Source organism: Oncorhynchus masou, unplaced genomic scaffold (genome assembly GCF_036934945.1).
Source record: "Oncorhynchus masou masou isolate Uvic2021 unplaced genomic scaffold, UVic_Omas_1.1 unplaced_scaffold_6836, whole genome shotgun sequence".
NCBI lineage: Eukaryota > Metazoa > Chordata > Actinopteri > Salmoniformes > Salmonidae > Oncorhynchus > Oncorhynchus masou.
Window position 1 is genome coordinate 1 of NW_027013287.1, and position 14,358 is coordinate 14,358.

Genomic DNA, 14,358 nt, shown 5'->3' on the forward strand with positions numbered 1-14,358 from the left:
CCTCCATCCTACTAAACTACACTGTAGTAGTTACAGATCCATACAGCCTCCATCCTACTAAACTACACTGCAGCAGGTACAGATCCATACAGCCTCCATCCTACTAAACTACAGTGTAGCAGTTGCAGATCCATAGAGCCTCCATCCTACTAAACTACACTGTAGTAGTTACAGATCCATACAGCCTCCATCCTACTAAACTACACCGCCACAGGTACAGATCCATACAGCCTCCATCCTACTAAACTACACTGCAGCAGGTACAGATCCATACAGCCTCCATCCTACTAAACTACACTGCAGCAGGTACAGATCCATACAGCCTCCATCCTACTAAACTACACTGCAGCAGGTACAGATCCATACAGCCTCCATCCTACTAAACTACACTGCAGCAGGCACAGATCCACACAGCCTCCATCCTACTAAACTACACTGCAGCAGGTACAGATCCATGCAGCCTCCATCCTACTAAACTACACTGTAGTAGTTACAGATCCATACAGCCTCCATCCTACTAAACTACACTGCAGCAGGTACAGATCCATACAGCCTCCATCCTACTAAACTACACTGTAGTAGTTACAGATCCATACAGCCTCCATCCTACTAAACTACACTGCAGCAGGTACAGATCCATACAGCCTCCATCCTACTAAACTACACTGTAGTAGTTACAGATCCATACAGCCTCCATCCTACCAAAACTACACTGCCACAGGTACAGATCCATACAGCCTCCATCCTACTAAACTACACTGTAGTAGTTACAGATCCATACAGCCTCCATCCTACTAAACTACACTGCAGCAGGTACAGATCCATACAGCCTCCATCCTACTAAACTACACTGCAGCATTTACAGATCTATACAGCCTCCATCCTACTAAAACTACACTGCAGCAGTTGCAGATCCATAGAGCCTCCATCCTACTAAACTACACTGCCATAGGTACAGTTTTAGATTGATTATATATCCACGTTAGATTTGTGGAATATCCATCCTTTCCTTTTAAAAGCGATCGCATTGAATCCGGCCAAACACTGTAGACATTGTTTATGCTCAACAATTTTTAGTAACTGTTACGCCTTGGTCTTAGTATTTTGTGTTTTAGTTAATTAGTTGGTCAGGCCAGGGTGTGATATGGGTTTATGTTATTGTGTTGTCGTATTGGGTTTTTGTAGGCATTGGGATTGTGGTTGATTAGGGGTGTGTTTAGTTTAGGTTTGGCTGCCTGAGGCTGTTCTCAATCAGAGTCAGGTGATTCTTGTTGTCTCTGATAGGGAACCGTATTTAGGTAGCCTGGGTTTCACTGTGTATTCCGTGGGTGATTGTTCCTGTCTCTGTGTAGTTTCACCAGATAGCCTGTAATTAGGTTTCACGTTCTGTTTTGTTGTTATTTATTTATACCAGTTATTTCATGTACCGCGATTCATTCTTTAAAAAACATGAGTAACCAACACGCTGCATTTTGGTCCGACTCTCTTTCGACAAACGAAGAACGCCGTTACAGTAACCTTGTCTGAGACCCAAGGACATGTGTTAGTGCCCGGCTTTAGCTCAGTGGGCTCACCATGACATGTGTATAGCAGTAGGACGGTGTCTTTGTCACTCAAAGTAGGCAGAACCAGACTCACAAAGTCCTCATGGGCGATACAGAACTGGGATCCCTGGAAACACACACACACACACACACGCACACGCACACGCGCACACGCACATGCACAAACACAAACACACTGTTAGAAAATATGGTAATAAAACAAGTGTGTCATCTCTCTCTCTCTCTCTCTCTCTCTGTAAAATATATTGCCCATGACTCATGGTCTCCCTTCAGCTGACATTTGGCTTGGCAGTCATTTCTGCCTGATGATAAACGGGACTATTTCTTCTGTAAACTGGAAAGGGCATCAGGCCAGATCATCAACAGTAATACTGTACCAGTGATGTCACCAACAGTAGTACTGTACCAGTGATGTCACCAACAGTAGTACTGTACCAGTGATGTCACCAACAGTAGTACTGTACCAGTGATGTCACCAACAGTAGTTCTGTACCAGTGATGTCACCAACAGTAGCTCTATACCAGTGATGCCACTAACAGTAGTTCTGTACCAGTGATGTCATAGATAGTAGTTCTGCACCAGTGATGTCATCAACAGTAGTTCTGTACCAGTAATGTCACCAACAGTAGTTCTGTACCAGTGATGTCACCAACAGTAGTTCTGCACCAGTGATGTCACCAACAGTAGTTCTGTACCAGTGATGTCACCAACAGTAGTTCTGCACCAGTGATGTCACCAACAGTAGTTCTGTACCAGTGATGTCACCAACAGTAGTTCTGCACCAGTAATGTCACCAACAGTAGTTCTGTACCAGTGATGTCATAAATAGTAGTTCTGCACCAGTGATGTCACCAACAGTAGTTCTGTACCAGTGATGTCACCAACAGTAGTTCTATACCAGTGATGTCACCAACAGTAGTTCTGTACCAGTGATGTCACCAACAGTAGTTCTGTACCAGTGATATCACCAACAGTAGTTCTGTACCAGTGATATCACCAACAGTAGTTCTGTACCAGTGATGTCACCAACAGTAGTTCTGTACCAGTGATGTCACCAACAGTAGTTCTGTACCAGTGATATCACCAACAGTAGTTCTGTACCAGTGATATCACCAACAGTAGTTCTGTACCAGTGATGTCACCAACAGTAGTTCTATACCAGTGATGCCACTAACAGTAGTTCTGTACCAGTGATGTCACCAACAGTAGTTCTGTACCAGTGATGTCACCAACAGTAGTTCTGTAACAGTGATATCACCAACAGTAGTTCTGCCAACAGTGATGTCACCAGCAGTAGTTCTGTACCAGTGATGTCACTAATAGTAGTTCTGTACCAGTGATGTCACCAACAGTAGCTCTATACCAGTGATGTCACCAACAGTAGTTCTGTACCAGTGATGTCACCAACAGTAGTACCGCACTCAGTGATATCACCAACAGTAGTTCTGTACCAGTGATGTCACCAACAGTAGTTCTGTACCAGTGATGTCACCAACAGTAATTGCCGTACCAGTGATATCACCAACAGTAAGTTCTGTAACAGTGATATCACCAACAGTAGTTCTGTAACGGTGATGTCACCAACAGTAGTTCTGTACCAGTGATATCACCAACAGTAGTTCTGTAACAGTGATATCACCAACAGTAGTTCTGTAACAGTGATGTCACCAACAGTAGTACCGTACCAGTGATATCACCAACAGTAGTTCTGTACCAGTGATGTCACCAACAGTAGTTCTGTAACAGTGATATCACCAACAGTAGTTCTGTAACAGTGATGTCACCAACAGTAGTACCGTACCAGTGATATCACCAACAGTAGTTCTGCACCAGTGATGTCACCAACAGTAGTACCGTACCAGTGATGTCACCAACAGTAGTTCTGTACCAGTGATGTCACCAACAGTAGTACCGTATCAGTGATGTCACCAACAGTAGTTCTGTACCAGTGATGTCACCAACAGTAGTTCTGTAACAGTGATATCACCAACAGTAGTTCTGTAACAGTGATGTCACCAACAGTAGTTCTGTACCAGTGATGTCACTAACAGTAGTTCTGTACCAGTGATGTCACCAACAGTAGCTCTATACCAGTGATGCCACTAACAGTAGTTCTGTACCAGTGATGCCACTAACAGTAGTTCTGTACCAGTGATGCCACTAACAGTAGTTCTGTACCAGTGATGTCATAAATAGTAGTACTGTACCAGTGATGTGAGGTCTCCCTCTATGTTGTCCATGTCCTGGTATCCTCCACTGATGAAGCCTCGGATGTCCTCATAGTCTGACACACACACACACACACACACACACACACACACACACTCAGTAATTGGGTATTTACTTCACAATCACTAACACACATCCAATGTACTGTCTATGGTTTGGTCTGTATCGTGTCCCTGTATGAGTCCACTATCTCCTCTCCCTGTCCTCAAATACACTCACCTGCTCTGAATGTCGGGATACCCTGTCCTCAAACACACTCACCTGCTCTGAATGTCGGGATACCCTGTCCTCAAACACACTCACCTGCTCCGAATGTCGGGATACCCTGTCCTCAAACACACTCACCTGCTCCGAATGTCGGGATACCCTGTCCTCAAACACACTCACCTGCTCCGAATGTCGGGATACCCTGTCCTCAAACACACTCACCTGTTCCGAATGTCGGGATACCCTGTCCTCAAACACACTCACCTGCTCTGAATGTCGGGATACCCTGTCCTCAAAAACAGTCACCTGCTCTGAATGTCGGGATACCCTGTCCTCAAACACACTCACCTGTTCCGAATGTCGGGATACCCTGTCCTCAAACACACTCACCTGCTCTGAATGTCGGGATACCCTGTCCTCAAAAACAGTCACCTGCTCTGAATGTCGGGATACCCTGTCCTCAAACACACTCACCTGCTCCGAATGTCGGGATACCCTGTCCTCAAACACACTCACCTGCTCCGAATGTCGGGATACCCTGTCCTCAAACACACTCACCTGCTCCGAATGTCGGGATACACTCGCTGGCATCGATAAGTCCCACTAACCCGAGAGACCCCCAGGACAGGTAACACACACGTCCACCACACTGCAAGCTGAAACACACACACACACACACACACACACACACACACACACAAACATATTGGTGTTTTTAACCACAGTTGTTGGTCTGATGTCTGTCTGAAGTTGTCGTACCTGAGTCCTGCGGTCTTTAGCAGTGTTGCTATCTGGTCACTGTGACTGTAGGTGACACTATAGACTCTCTCATATCCTCTCATCATGTCCAGGAGAGCTCTGTAGAACACAAACACACAGATACACAGACAAACACACACAGATATACACTCAGATACACACTCAGATACACACAGATACACACACAGATATGCACATATACAAACACAGATACACAGACAGACAAACACAGACAGACAAACACACAGATACACACAGATACACACACAGATATGCACATATACAAACACAGATACACAGACAGACAAACACAGACAGACAAACACACACAGATACACACAGAAACACACACATACAGTATACACAGATAGAAACACACACACACATACACACACAAACATACACAACCAGACAGACAAACACACACAGATACACACACAGATACACACACAGATACACATACAGATACACAGACAGACAAACACACACAGATACACACACAGATACACAGACAGATACACACAGAGATACACAGATACAGATACACACACAGACAGACACACAGACAGACACACAGATACACACACAGATACACACGCAGATACACACACAGATACACATACAGATACACAGACAGACAAACACACACAGATACACACACAGATACACAGATACAGATACACACACAGACAGACACACAGACAGACACACAGATACACACACAGATACACACACAGATACACATACAGATACACAGACAGACAAACACACACAGATACACACACAGATACACAGACAGATACACACACAGATACACAGATACAGATACACACACAGACAGACACACAGATACAGTATACACAGATAGAAACACACACACACATACACACACAAACATACACAACCAGACAGACAAACACACACAGATACACACACAGATACACACACAGATACACACACAGATACACAGACAGATACACACAGAGATACACAGATACAGATACACACACAGACAGACACACAGATAACACACACACAGATACACACGCAGATACACACACAGACAGACACACAGACAGACACACAGATAAACACACACAGATACACACACAGATACAAACAGATACACACACGGCTGAAACACAGTTTATGGATGTATTTCTGTGTTTTCAATATACTTAACGTGCACGTTTGTGTGTTTGCAGGTGTGAGGGATGTGTGTGTGTGTGTGTGTTTGCAGGTGTGAGGGATGTGTGTGTGTGTGGAGTTTGCAGGTGTGAGGGATGTGTGTGTGTGTGTTTGCAGGTGTGAGGGATGTGTGTGTGTGTGTGTGTTTGCAGGTGTGAGGGATGTGTGTGTGTGTGTGTTGCAGGTGTGAGGGATGTGTGTGTGTGTGTGTGTTTGCAGGTGTGAGGGATGTGTGTGTGTGTGTGTTGCAGGTGTGAGGGATGCGTGTGTGTGTGTGTTTGCAGGTGTGAGGCGATGTGTGTGTGTGTGTGTGTTTGCAGGTGTGAGGGATGTGTGTGTGTGTGAGTTTGCAGGTGTGAGGGATGTGTGTGTGTGTGTTTGCAGGTGTGAGGGATGTGTGTGTGTGTGGTGTGTTGCAGGTGTGAGGGATGTGTGTGTGTGTGTGGTTGCAGGTGTGAGGGATGTGTGTGTGTGTGTGTGTTTGCAGGTGTGAGGGATGTGTGTGTGTGTGTGGTTTGCAGGTGTGAGGGATGCGTGTGTGTGTGTGTGTTTGCAGGTGTGAGGATGTGTGTGTGTGTGTGTGTGTTTGCAGGTGTGAGGGATGTGTGTGTGTGTGTGTTTGCAGGTGTGAGGGATGTGTGTGTGTGTGTGTGTGCAGGTGTGAGGATGCGTGTGTGTGTGTGTGTTTGCAGGTGTGAGGGAGATGTGTGTGTGTGTGTGTTTGCAGGTGTGAGGGATGTGTGTGTGTGTGGGTGTGTGGTGCAGGTGTGAGGGATGTGTGTGTGTGTGTGTGTTTGCAGGTGTGAGGGATGTGTGTGTGTGTGTGTGTGTGGTGTGGCAGGTGTGAGGGATGTGTGTGTGTGTGTGTGTTTGCAGGTGTGAGGGATGTGTGTGTGTGTGTGTGTTGCAGGTGTGAGGGATGTGTGTGTGTGTGTGTTTGCAGGTGTGAGGGATGTGTGTGTGTGTGTGTGTTGTGCAGGTGTGAGGGATGTGTGTGTGTGTGTGTTTGCAGGTGTGAGGATGTGTGTGTGTGTGTGTTTGCAGGTGTGAGGGATGTGTGTGTGTGTGTGTGTTGCAGGTGTGAGGGATGTGTGTGTGTGTGTGTTTGCAGGTGTGAGGGATGTGTGTGTGTGTGTGTTTGCAGGTGTGAGGGATGTGTGTGTGTGTGTTTGCAGGTGTGAGGGATGTGTGTGTGTGTGTGTTTGCAGGTGTGAGGGATGTGTGTGTGTGTGTTTGCAGGTGTGAGGGATGTGTGTGTGTGTGTTGCAGGTGTGGGGATGTGTGTGTGTGTGTTTGCAGGTGTGAGGGATGTGTGTGTGTCAGGTGTGTTTGCAGGTGTGAGGGATGTGTGTGTGTTTGTGTTTGCAGGTGTGAGGGATGTGTGTGTGTGTGTGTTTGCAGGTGTGAGGGATGTGTGTGTGTGTGTGTTTGCAGGTGATGTGTGTGTGTGTGTGTGTTTGCAGGTGTGAGGGATGTGTGTGTGTTTGCAGGTGTGAGGGATGTGTGTGTGTGTGTGTGTTTGCAGGTGTGAGGATGTGTGTCTGTGTGTGAGTGACTAAAACCTGCGTGTGGCGTGTGTGTTGGCGAAGGCAGCTGTGTGTGCGGCTGCCAGGATGGTCTCCAGTAGGATCTTGGTGGCACTGCCCCCCTTCATTCTGGAGGAACCACTGATGGCCTCTGGCTACAACACACAGAGGTTAAGAGGTTAGGGGTTAAGAGGTCAGACGTCCGTTGTCTTTCGTTCAGAAAGCAGGATGGTCGTCTGCGCTGATTTGTCTGATGACTCGTAAACATTCATGGGATTCAAGTAGTCTGGCTACAAATGGTGTTACGTGTCACATAACTAATGTTCTGCAGGAAAGAACACACCTGAAAACATTTCAATCTCCTCCCTTCCTGTTCATCATCAACTACTCTTCTCCTCGCCAATCAATGGCTGTAAATACACTGTATACTCACACTATGCAGTTCCTGTTATCTCCTCCCTCCACCACCCCTGTCTCCTCCCTCCACCACACCTGTCTCCTCCCTCCACCACACCTGTCTCCTCCCTCCACCACACCTGTCTCCTCCCTCCACCACCCCTGTCTCCTCCCTCCACCACCCCTGTCTCCTCCCTCCACCACCCCTGTCTCCTCCCTCCATCACCCCTGTCTCCTCCCTCCACCACCCCTGTCTCCTCCCTCCACCCCCCCTGTCTCCTCCCTCCACCACCCCTGTCTCCTCCCTCCACCACCCCTGTCTCCTCCCTCCACCACCCCTGTCTCTTCCCTCCACCACACCTGTCTCCTCCCTCCACCACCCCTGTCTCCTCCCTCCACCACCACTGTCTCCCTCCCTCCACCACCCCTGTCTCCTCCCTCCACCACACCTGTCTCCTCCCTCCACCACACCTGTCTCCTCCCTCCACCACCCCTGTCTCCTCCCTCCACCACACCTGTCTCCTCCCTCCACCACACCTGTCTCCTCCCTCCACCACCCCTGTCTCCTCCCTCCACCACCCCTGTCTCCTCCCCTCCATCACCCCTGTCTCCTCCCTTCACCACCCCTGTCTCCTCCCTCCACCACCCCTGTCTCCTCCCTCCACCACCCCTGTCTCCTCCCTCCACCACCCCTGTCTCCTCCCCTCCACCACACCTGTCTCCTCCCTCCACCACACCTGTCTCCTCCCTCCACCACCCCTGTCTCCTCCCTCCACCACCCCTGTCTCCTCCCTCCACCACCCCTGTCTCCTCCCCTCCACCACCACCTGTCTCCTCCCTCCACCACACCTGTCTCCTCCCTCCACCACCCCTGTCTCCTCCCTCCACCACACCTGTCTCCTCCCTCCACCACACCTGTCTCCTCCCTCCACCACCCCTGTCTCCCTCCCTCCACCACCCCTGTCTCCTCCCTCCACCACCCCTGTCTCCTCCCTCCACTCCACCTGTCTCCTCCCTCCACCACCCCTGTCTCCTCCCTCCACCACCCCTGTCTCCTCCCTCCACCACCCCTGTCTCCTCCCTCCACCACCCCTGTCTCCTCCCTCCACCACACCTGTCTCCTCCCTCCACCACACCTGTCTCCTCCCCTCCACCACCCCTGTCTCCCTCCCTCCACCACCCCTGTCTCCTCCCTCCACCACCCCTGTCTCCTCCCTCCACCACCCGTTTCCTGCCTCCACCACCCCTGTCTCCTCCCTCCACCACCCCTGTCTCCTCCCTCCATCACCCATGTCTCCTCCCTCCACCACACCTGTCTCCTCCCTCCACCACCCCTGTCTCCTCCCTCCACCACCCATGTCTCCTCCCTCCACCACACCTGTCTCCTCCCTCCACCACCCCTGTCTCCTCCCTCCACCACCCCTGTCTCCTCACCCACCACCCCTGTCTCCTCCCTCCATCACCCCTGTCCCCTGCCTCCACCACCCCTGTTTCCTCCTTCCACACCTGTCTCCTCCCTCCACCACACCTGTCTCCTCCCTCCACCACACCTGTCTACTCCCTCCACCACCCCTGTCTCCTCCCTCCACCACACCTGTCTCCTCCCTCCACCACACCTGTCTCCTCCCTCCACCACACCTGTCTCCTCCCTCCACCACCCCTGTCTCCTCCCTCCACCACCCCTGTTTCCTCCCTCCACCACCCGTTTCCTGCCTCCACCACCCCTGTCTCCTCCCTCCACCACCCCTGTCTCCTCCCTCCATCACCCATGTCTCCTCCCTCCACCACACCTGTCTCCTCCCTCCACCACACCTGTCTACTCCCTCCACCACCCCTGTCTCCTCCCTCCACCACCCCTGTCTCCTCCCTCCACCACACCTGTCTCCTCCCTCCACCACACCTGTCTCCTCCCTCCACCACCCCTGTCTCCTCCCTCCACCACCCCTGTCTCCTCCCTCCACCACCCCTGTCTCCTCCCTCCACCACCCCTGTCTCCTCCCTCCACCACACCTGTCTCCTCCCCTCCACCACACCTGTCTCCTCCCTCCACCACCCCTGTCTCCTCCCTCCACCACCCCTGTCTCCTCCCTCCACCACCCCTGTCTCCTCCCTCCACCACCCGTTTCCTGCCTCCACCACCCCTGTCTCCTCCCTCCACCACCCCTGTCTCCTCCCTCCATCACCCATGTCTCCTCCCTCCACCACACCTGTCTCCTCCCTCCACCACCCCTGTCTCCTCCCTCCACCACCCATGTCTCCTCCCTCCACCACACCTGTCTCCTCCCTCCACCACCCCTGTCTCCTCCCTCCACCACCCTGTCTCCTCACCCACCACCCCTGTCTCCTCCCTCCATACCCCTGTCCCCTGCCTCCACCACCCCTGTTTCCTCCTTCCACACCTGTCTCCTCCCTCCACCACACCTGTCTCCTCCCTCCACCACACCTGTCTACTCCCTCCACCACCCTGTCTCCTCCCTCCACCACACCTGTCTCCTCCTCCACCACACCTGTCTCCTCCCTCCACCACACCTGTCTCCTCCCTCCACCACCCCCTGTCTCCTCCCTCCACCACCCCTGTTCCCTCCCTCCACCACCCGTTTCCTGCCTCCACCACCCCTGTCTCCTCCCTCCACCACCCCTGTCTCCTCCCTCCATCACCCATGTCTCCTCCCTCCACCACACCTGTCTCCTCCCTCCACCACACCTGTCTACTCCCTCCACCACCCCTGTCTCCTCCCTCCACCACCCTGTCTCCTCCCTCCACCACACCTCTCCTCCCTCCACCACACCTGTCTCCTCCCTCCACCACACCCTACTCCCCTCCCTCCACCACCCCCTGTCTCCTCCCTCCACCACCCCTGTCTCCTCCCTCCATCACCCCTGTCTCCTCCCTCCACCACCCTGTCTCCTCCCTCCACCACCCCCTGTCTCCTCCTCCCTTCCACCCCTGTCTCCCCTCCCTCCACCACCCCTGTCTCCCTCCCTCCACCACACCTGTCTCCTCCCTCCACCACCCTGTCTCCTCCCTCCACCACCCGTCTCCTCCCTCCCACCACCCCTGTCTCACTCCCTCCACCACCCTGTCTCCTCCCTCCACCACACCTGTCTCCTCCCCTCCACCACACCTGTCTCCTCCCTCCACCACCCCCTGTCTCCTCCCTCCACCACCCCTGTCTCCTCCCTCCACCACCCCTGTCTCCCTCCCTCCACCACCCATTCCTGCCTCCACCACCCCCTGTCTCCTCCCTCCACCACCCCTGTCTCCTCCCTCCATCACCCATGTCTCCTCCCTCCACCACACCTGTCTCCTCCTTCCACCACCCCTGTCTCCTCCCTCCACCACCCATGTCTCCTCCCTCCACCACACCTGTCTCCTCCCTCCACCACCCCTGTCTCCTCCCTCCACCACCCCTGTCTCCTCACCCACCACCCCTGTCTCCTCCCTCCATCACCCCTGTCCCCTGCCTCCACCACCCCTGTTTCCTCCTTCCACACCTGTCTCCTCCCTCCACCACACCTGTCTCCTCCCTCCACCACACCTGTCTACTCCCTCCACCACCCCTGTCTCCTCCCTCCACCACACCTGTCTCCTCCCTCCACCACACCTGTCTCCTCCCTCCACCACACCTGTCTCCTCCCTCCACCACCCCTGTCTCCTCCCTCCACCACCCCTGTTTCCTCCCTCCACCACCCGTTTCCTGCCTCCACCACCCCTGTCTCCTCCCTCCACCACCCCTGTCTCCTCCCCTCCATCACCCATGTCTCCTCCCTCCACCACACCTGTCTCCTCCCTCCATCACCCCTGTCCCCTGCCTCCACCACCCCTGTTTCCTCCTTCCACAACCTGTCTCTTCCCTCCACCACCCCTGTCTCCTCCCTTCTCATCTGCCCTTCTCCCTGTTTTTCCAGGGTCCTTAAGGAGGATTAACTCTGTTCCAAGAAGCAGATACCACCAGGACTCCCACTCCAATACTCCAATACTCTTCATGTCCCCCCTCCGATCTGCAATGAGCAAGCAACATTCCTCCGGAACCATCAAGATCCTTCAACCATCCGGAACCATCAAGGTCCTTCAACCATCCGGAACCATCAAGATCCTTCAACCATCCGGAACCATCAAGATCCTTCAACCATCCGGAACCATCAAGATCCTTCAACCATCCGGAACCATCAAGATTCTTCAACCATCCGGAACCATCAAGATCCTTCAACCATCCGGAACCATCAAGGTCCTTCAACCATCCGGAACCATCAAGGTCCTTCAACCATCCGGAACCATCAAGATCCTTCAACCATCCGGAACCATCAAGGTCCTTCAACCATCCGGAACCATCAAGGTCCTTCAACCATCCGGAACCATCAAGATCCTTCAACCATCCGGAACCATCAAGATCCTTCAACCATCCGGAACCATCAAGGTCCTTCAACCATCCGGAACCATCAAGTTTCTTCAACCATCCGGAACCATCAAGATCCTTCAACCATCCGGAACCATCAAGATCCTTCAACCATCCGGAACCATCAAGATCCTTCAACCATCCGGAACCATCAAGGTCCTTCAACCATCCGGAACCATCAAGATCCTTCAGTCGTCCAGAGTCTTCCTCTCAATCCTGCGACATCATCTCTGACAAAGTCTACCAAGCTGCTCTCATTCTACAACCACCTAACAATCATCAAACTTCATTCCAAGCTTGAACCAACGTCTGCCTGACGTTTTTTCTGCATTCATACCTTGTAACCTTTTCCTGCATGAAACCATCTCAAAAGTATATATGTTGAATGTGTCGTCGGTACCAGTGAGTATGCTGTCATCTCATTGGAGAATTTGACCAACAACAATACATCTGTAGCTAATATTGACGTTTCAGTCCTGAGGAAGTCTTAAAATCTAGATAAGGAGTTTTGTAGTTGTAGGATCAGTATCTAGCTGTCTATGACCTTCTCCCGTAGGCCAAATGTTACAAAGTAGCGAGCCACAGTGCCAACTGTCAAAGTCAGCTACTGGTCCTGGCAACACGTGTTACCCCAACTGCTGGGTTGATGATGAATGCCCTTTGACCTCTCTGCTCCTCCATCCTCTGGACCACTTCCCTGAAAGTCAGACTGTAGCCTGGCATGGTCTCCTCCCTAATAAAAACACACATGCACGCACGCGCACGCACACACACACACACACACACACACACACACACACACACACACACACACACACACACACACACACACACACACACACACACACACACACACAAACGCATAAAATCTGAGTATAAAATCAGTATTGCCACATATGCTCCTCCCTTCTCAAACACACATACATGTATGTGGGCACACAAAGCAAAGACGCCCTGACCTGGCCTGTGTGACGGGGTTGAATCCCACCAGTACAGGAGTGTAGATGTCAGGGTGTTTCAGACAAAAGTCCAGCTGTCCTGCTACAAATGGAGCCTAGAGGGCACACTCACACACACAAGAGTGACACAATGAAGCAGTTGATTGGACAACCGTTGGTGACTGGATCTCTTGATTGGACAGTTGGCAGAGTAACTTACTGACAGGCCACAGGAAATGCCGATGAACAGGACACGCCTCTTTCCTTCACATAGCTGAGCAGAGAGAGATGGGGGTGGAGCCGGAGCAAGAGAGAGAGAGATGGGGGTGGAGCCGGGCAGAGAGAGAGAGAGATGGGGGTGGGCCGAGAGCAGAGAGAGAGAGAGAGAGATGGGGGTGGAGCCGGAGCAGAGAGAGAGAGAGATGGGGGTGGGCCGGAGCAGAGAGAGAGAGATGGGGGTGGAGCCGGAGCAGAGAGAGAGAGAGAGATGGGGGTGGAGCCGGAGCAGAGAGAGAGAGAAGATGGGGGTGGAGCCGGAGCAGAGAGAGAGAGAGAGAGATGGGGGTGGAGCCGGAGACAGAGAGAGAGAGAGAGAGAGATGGGGGTGGAGCCGGAGCAGAGAGAGAGAGAGAGAGATGGGGGTGGAGCCGGTGCAGAGAGAGAGAGAAATGGGGGGGGGAGAAACCTAGATATGAAATTAATTTAATTTGCGTGAATTTAAACATTATCCCCATTTTAGACCACACCCCTCCGCCATCCCTGACCCCTGACCTTCTCCAGTGTGAGCATGCCTAGTTCGGGGTCATCCTCTGATGCCTCCTGGGATGTGAGCAGGGCTCTACAGAAACACAGAGAGAACAAACACGACATTAAACACATCAATTAAACACAACATTAAACACAGAACATTAAATATAACATTAAATACACAACATTAAACACTCAACATTAAACACACAACATTAAATATAACATTAAATACACAACATTAAACACACAACATTAAATATAACATTAAATATACAACATTAAACACAGCATTAAACTCAACATTAAACACAGAACATTAAACACATACAGTGCCTTGTGAAAGTATTCGGCCCCTTTGAACTTTGCGACCTTTTGCCACATTTCAGGCTTCAAACATAAAGA

At 51.7% G+C, this 14,358-nt stretch overlaps 1 protein-coding gene and 1 long non-coding RNA gene across 2 annotated transcripts; both read right to left on the minus strand.

Moving 5' to 3' along the window:
* Positions 1 to 1,585: 1,585 nt before the first annotated feature.
* On the minus strand, positions 1,586 to 5,138 carry LOC135536912 (uncharacterized). The gene is made up of 4 exons (XR_010455092.1): positions 4,762 to 5,138; positions 4,561 to 4,658; positions 3,774 to 3,850; positions 1,586 to 1,671 (listed from the first exon to the last, which is right to left on the minus strand). It is a non-coding gene; the product is annotated as an uncharacterized LOC135536912 (long non-coding RNA).
* Positions 5,139 to 7,504: 2,366 nt separating this feature from the next.
* On the minus strand, positions 7,505 to 14,044 carry LOC135536913 (glucokinase regulatory protein-like; the record flags this gene model as incomplete). The annotated part of the gene is made up of 5 exons (XM_064963130.1): positions 7,505 to 7,630; positions 12,899 to 13,001; positions 13,228 to 13,322; positions 13,427 to 13,480; positions 13,978 to 14,044. Coding segments are annotated over 5 exons (445 nt in total), but the record flags the coding sequence as incomplete, so codon positions are not given.
* Between the last annotated feature and the right edge of the window lie 314 nt (positions 14,045 to 14,358).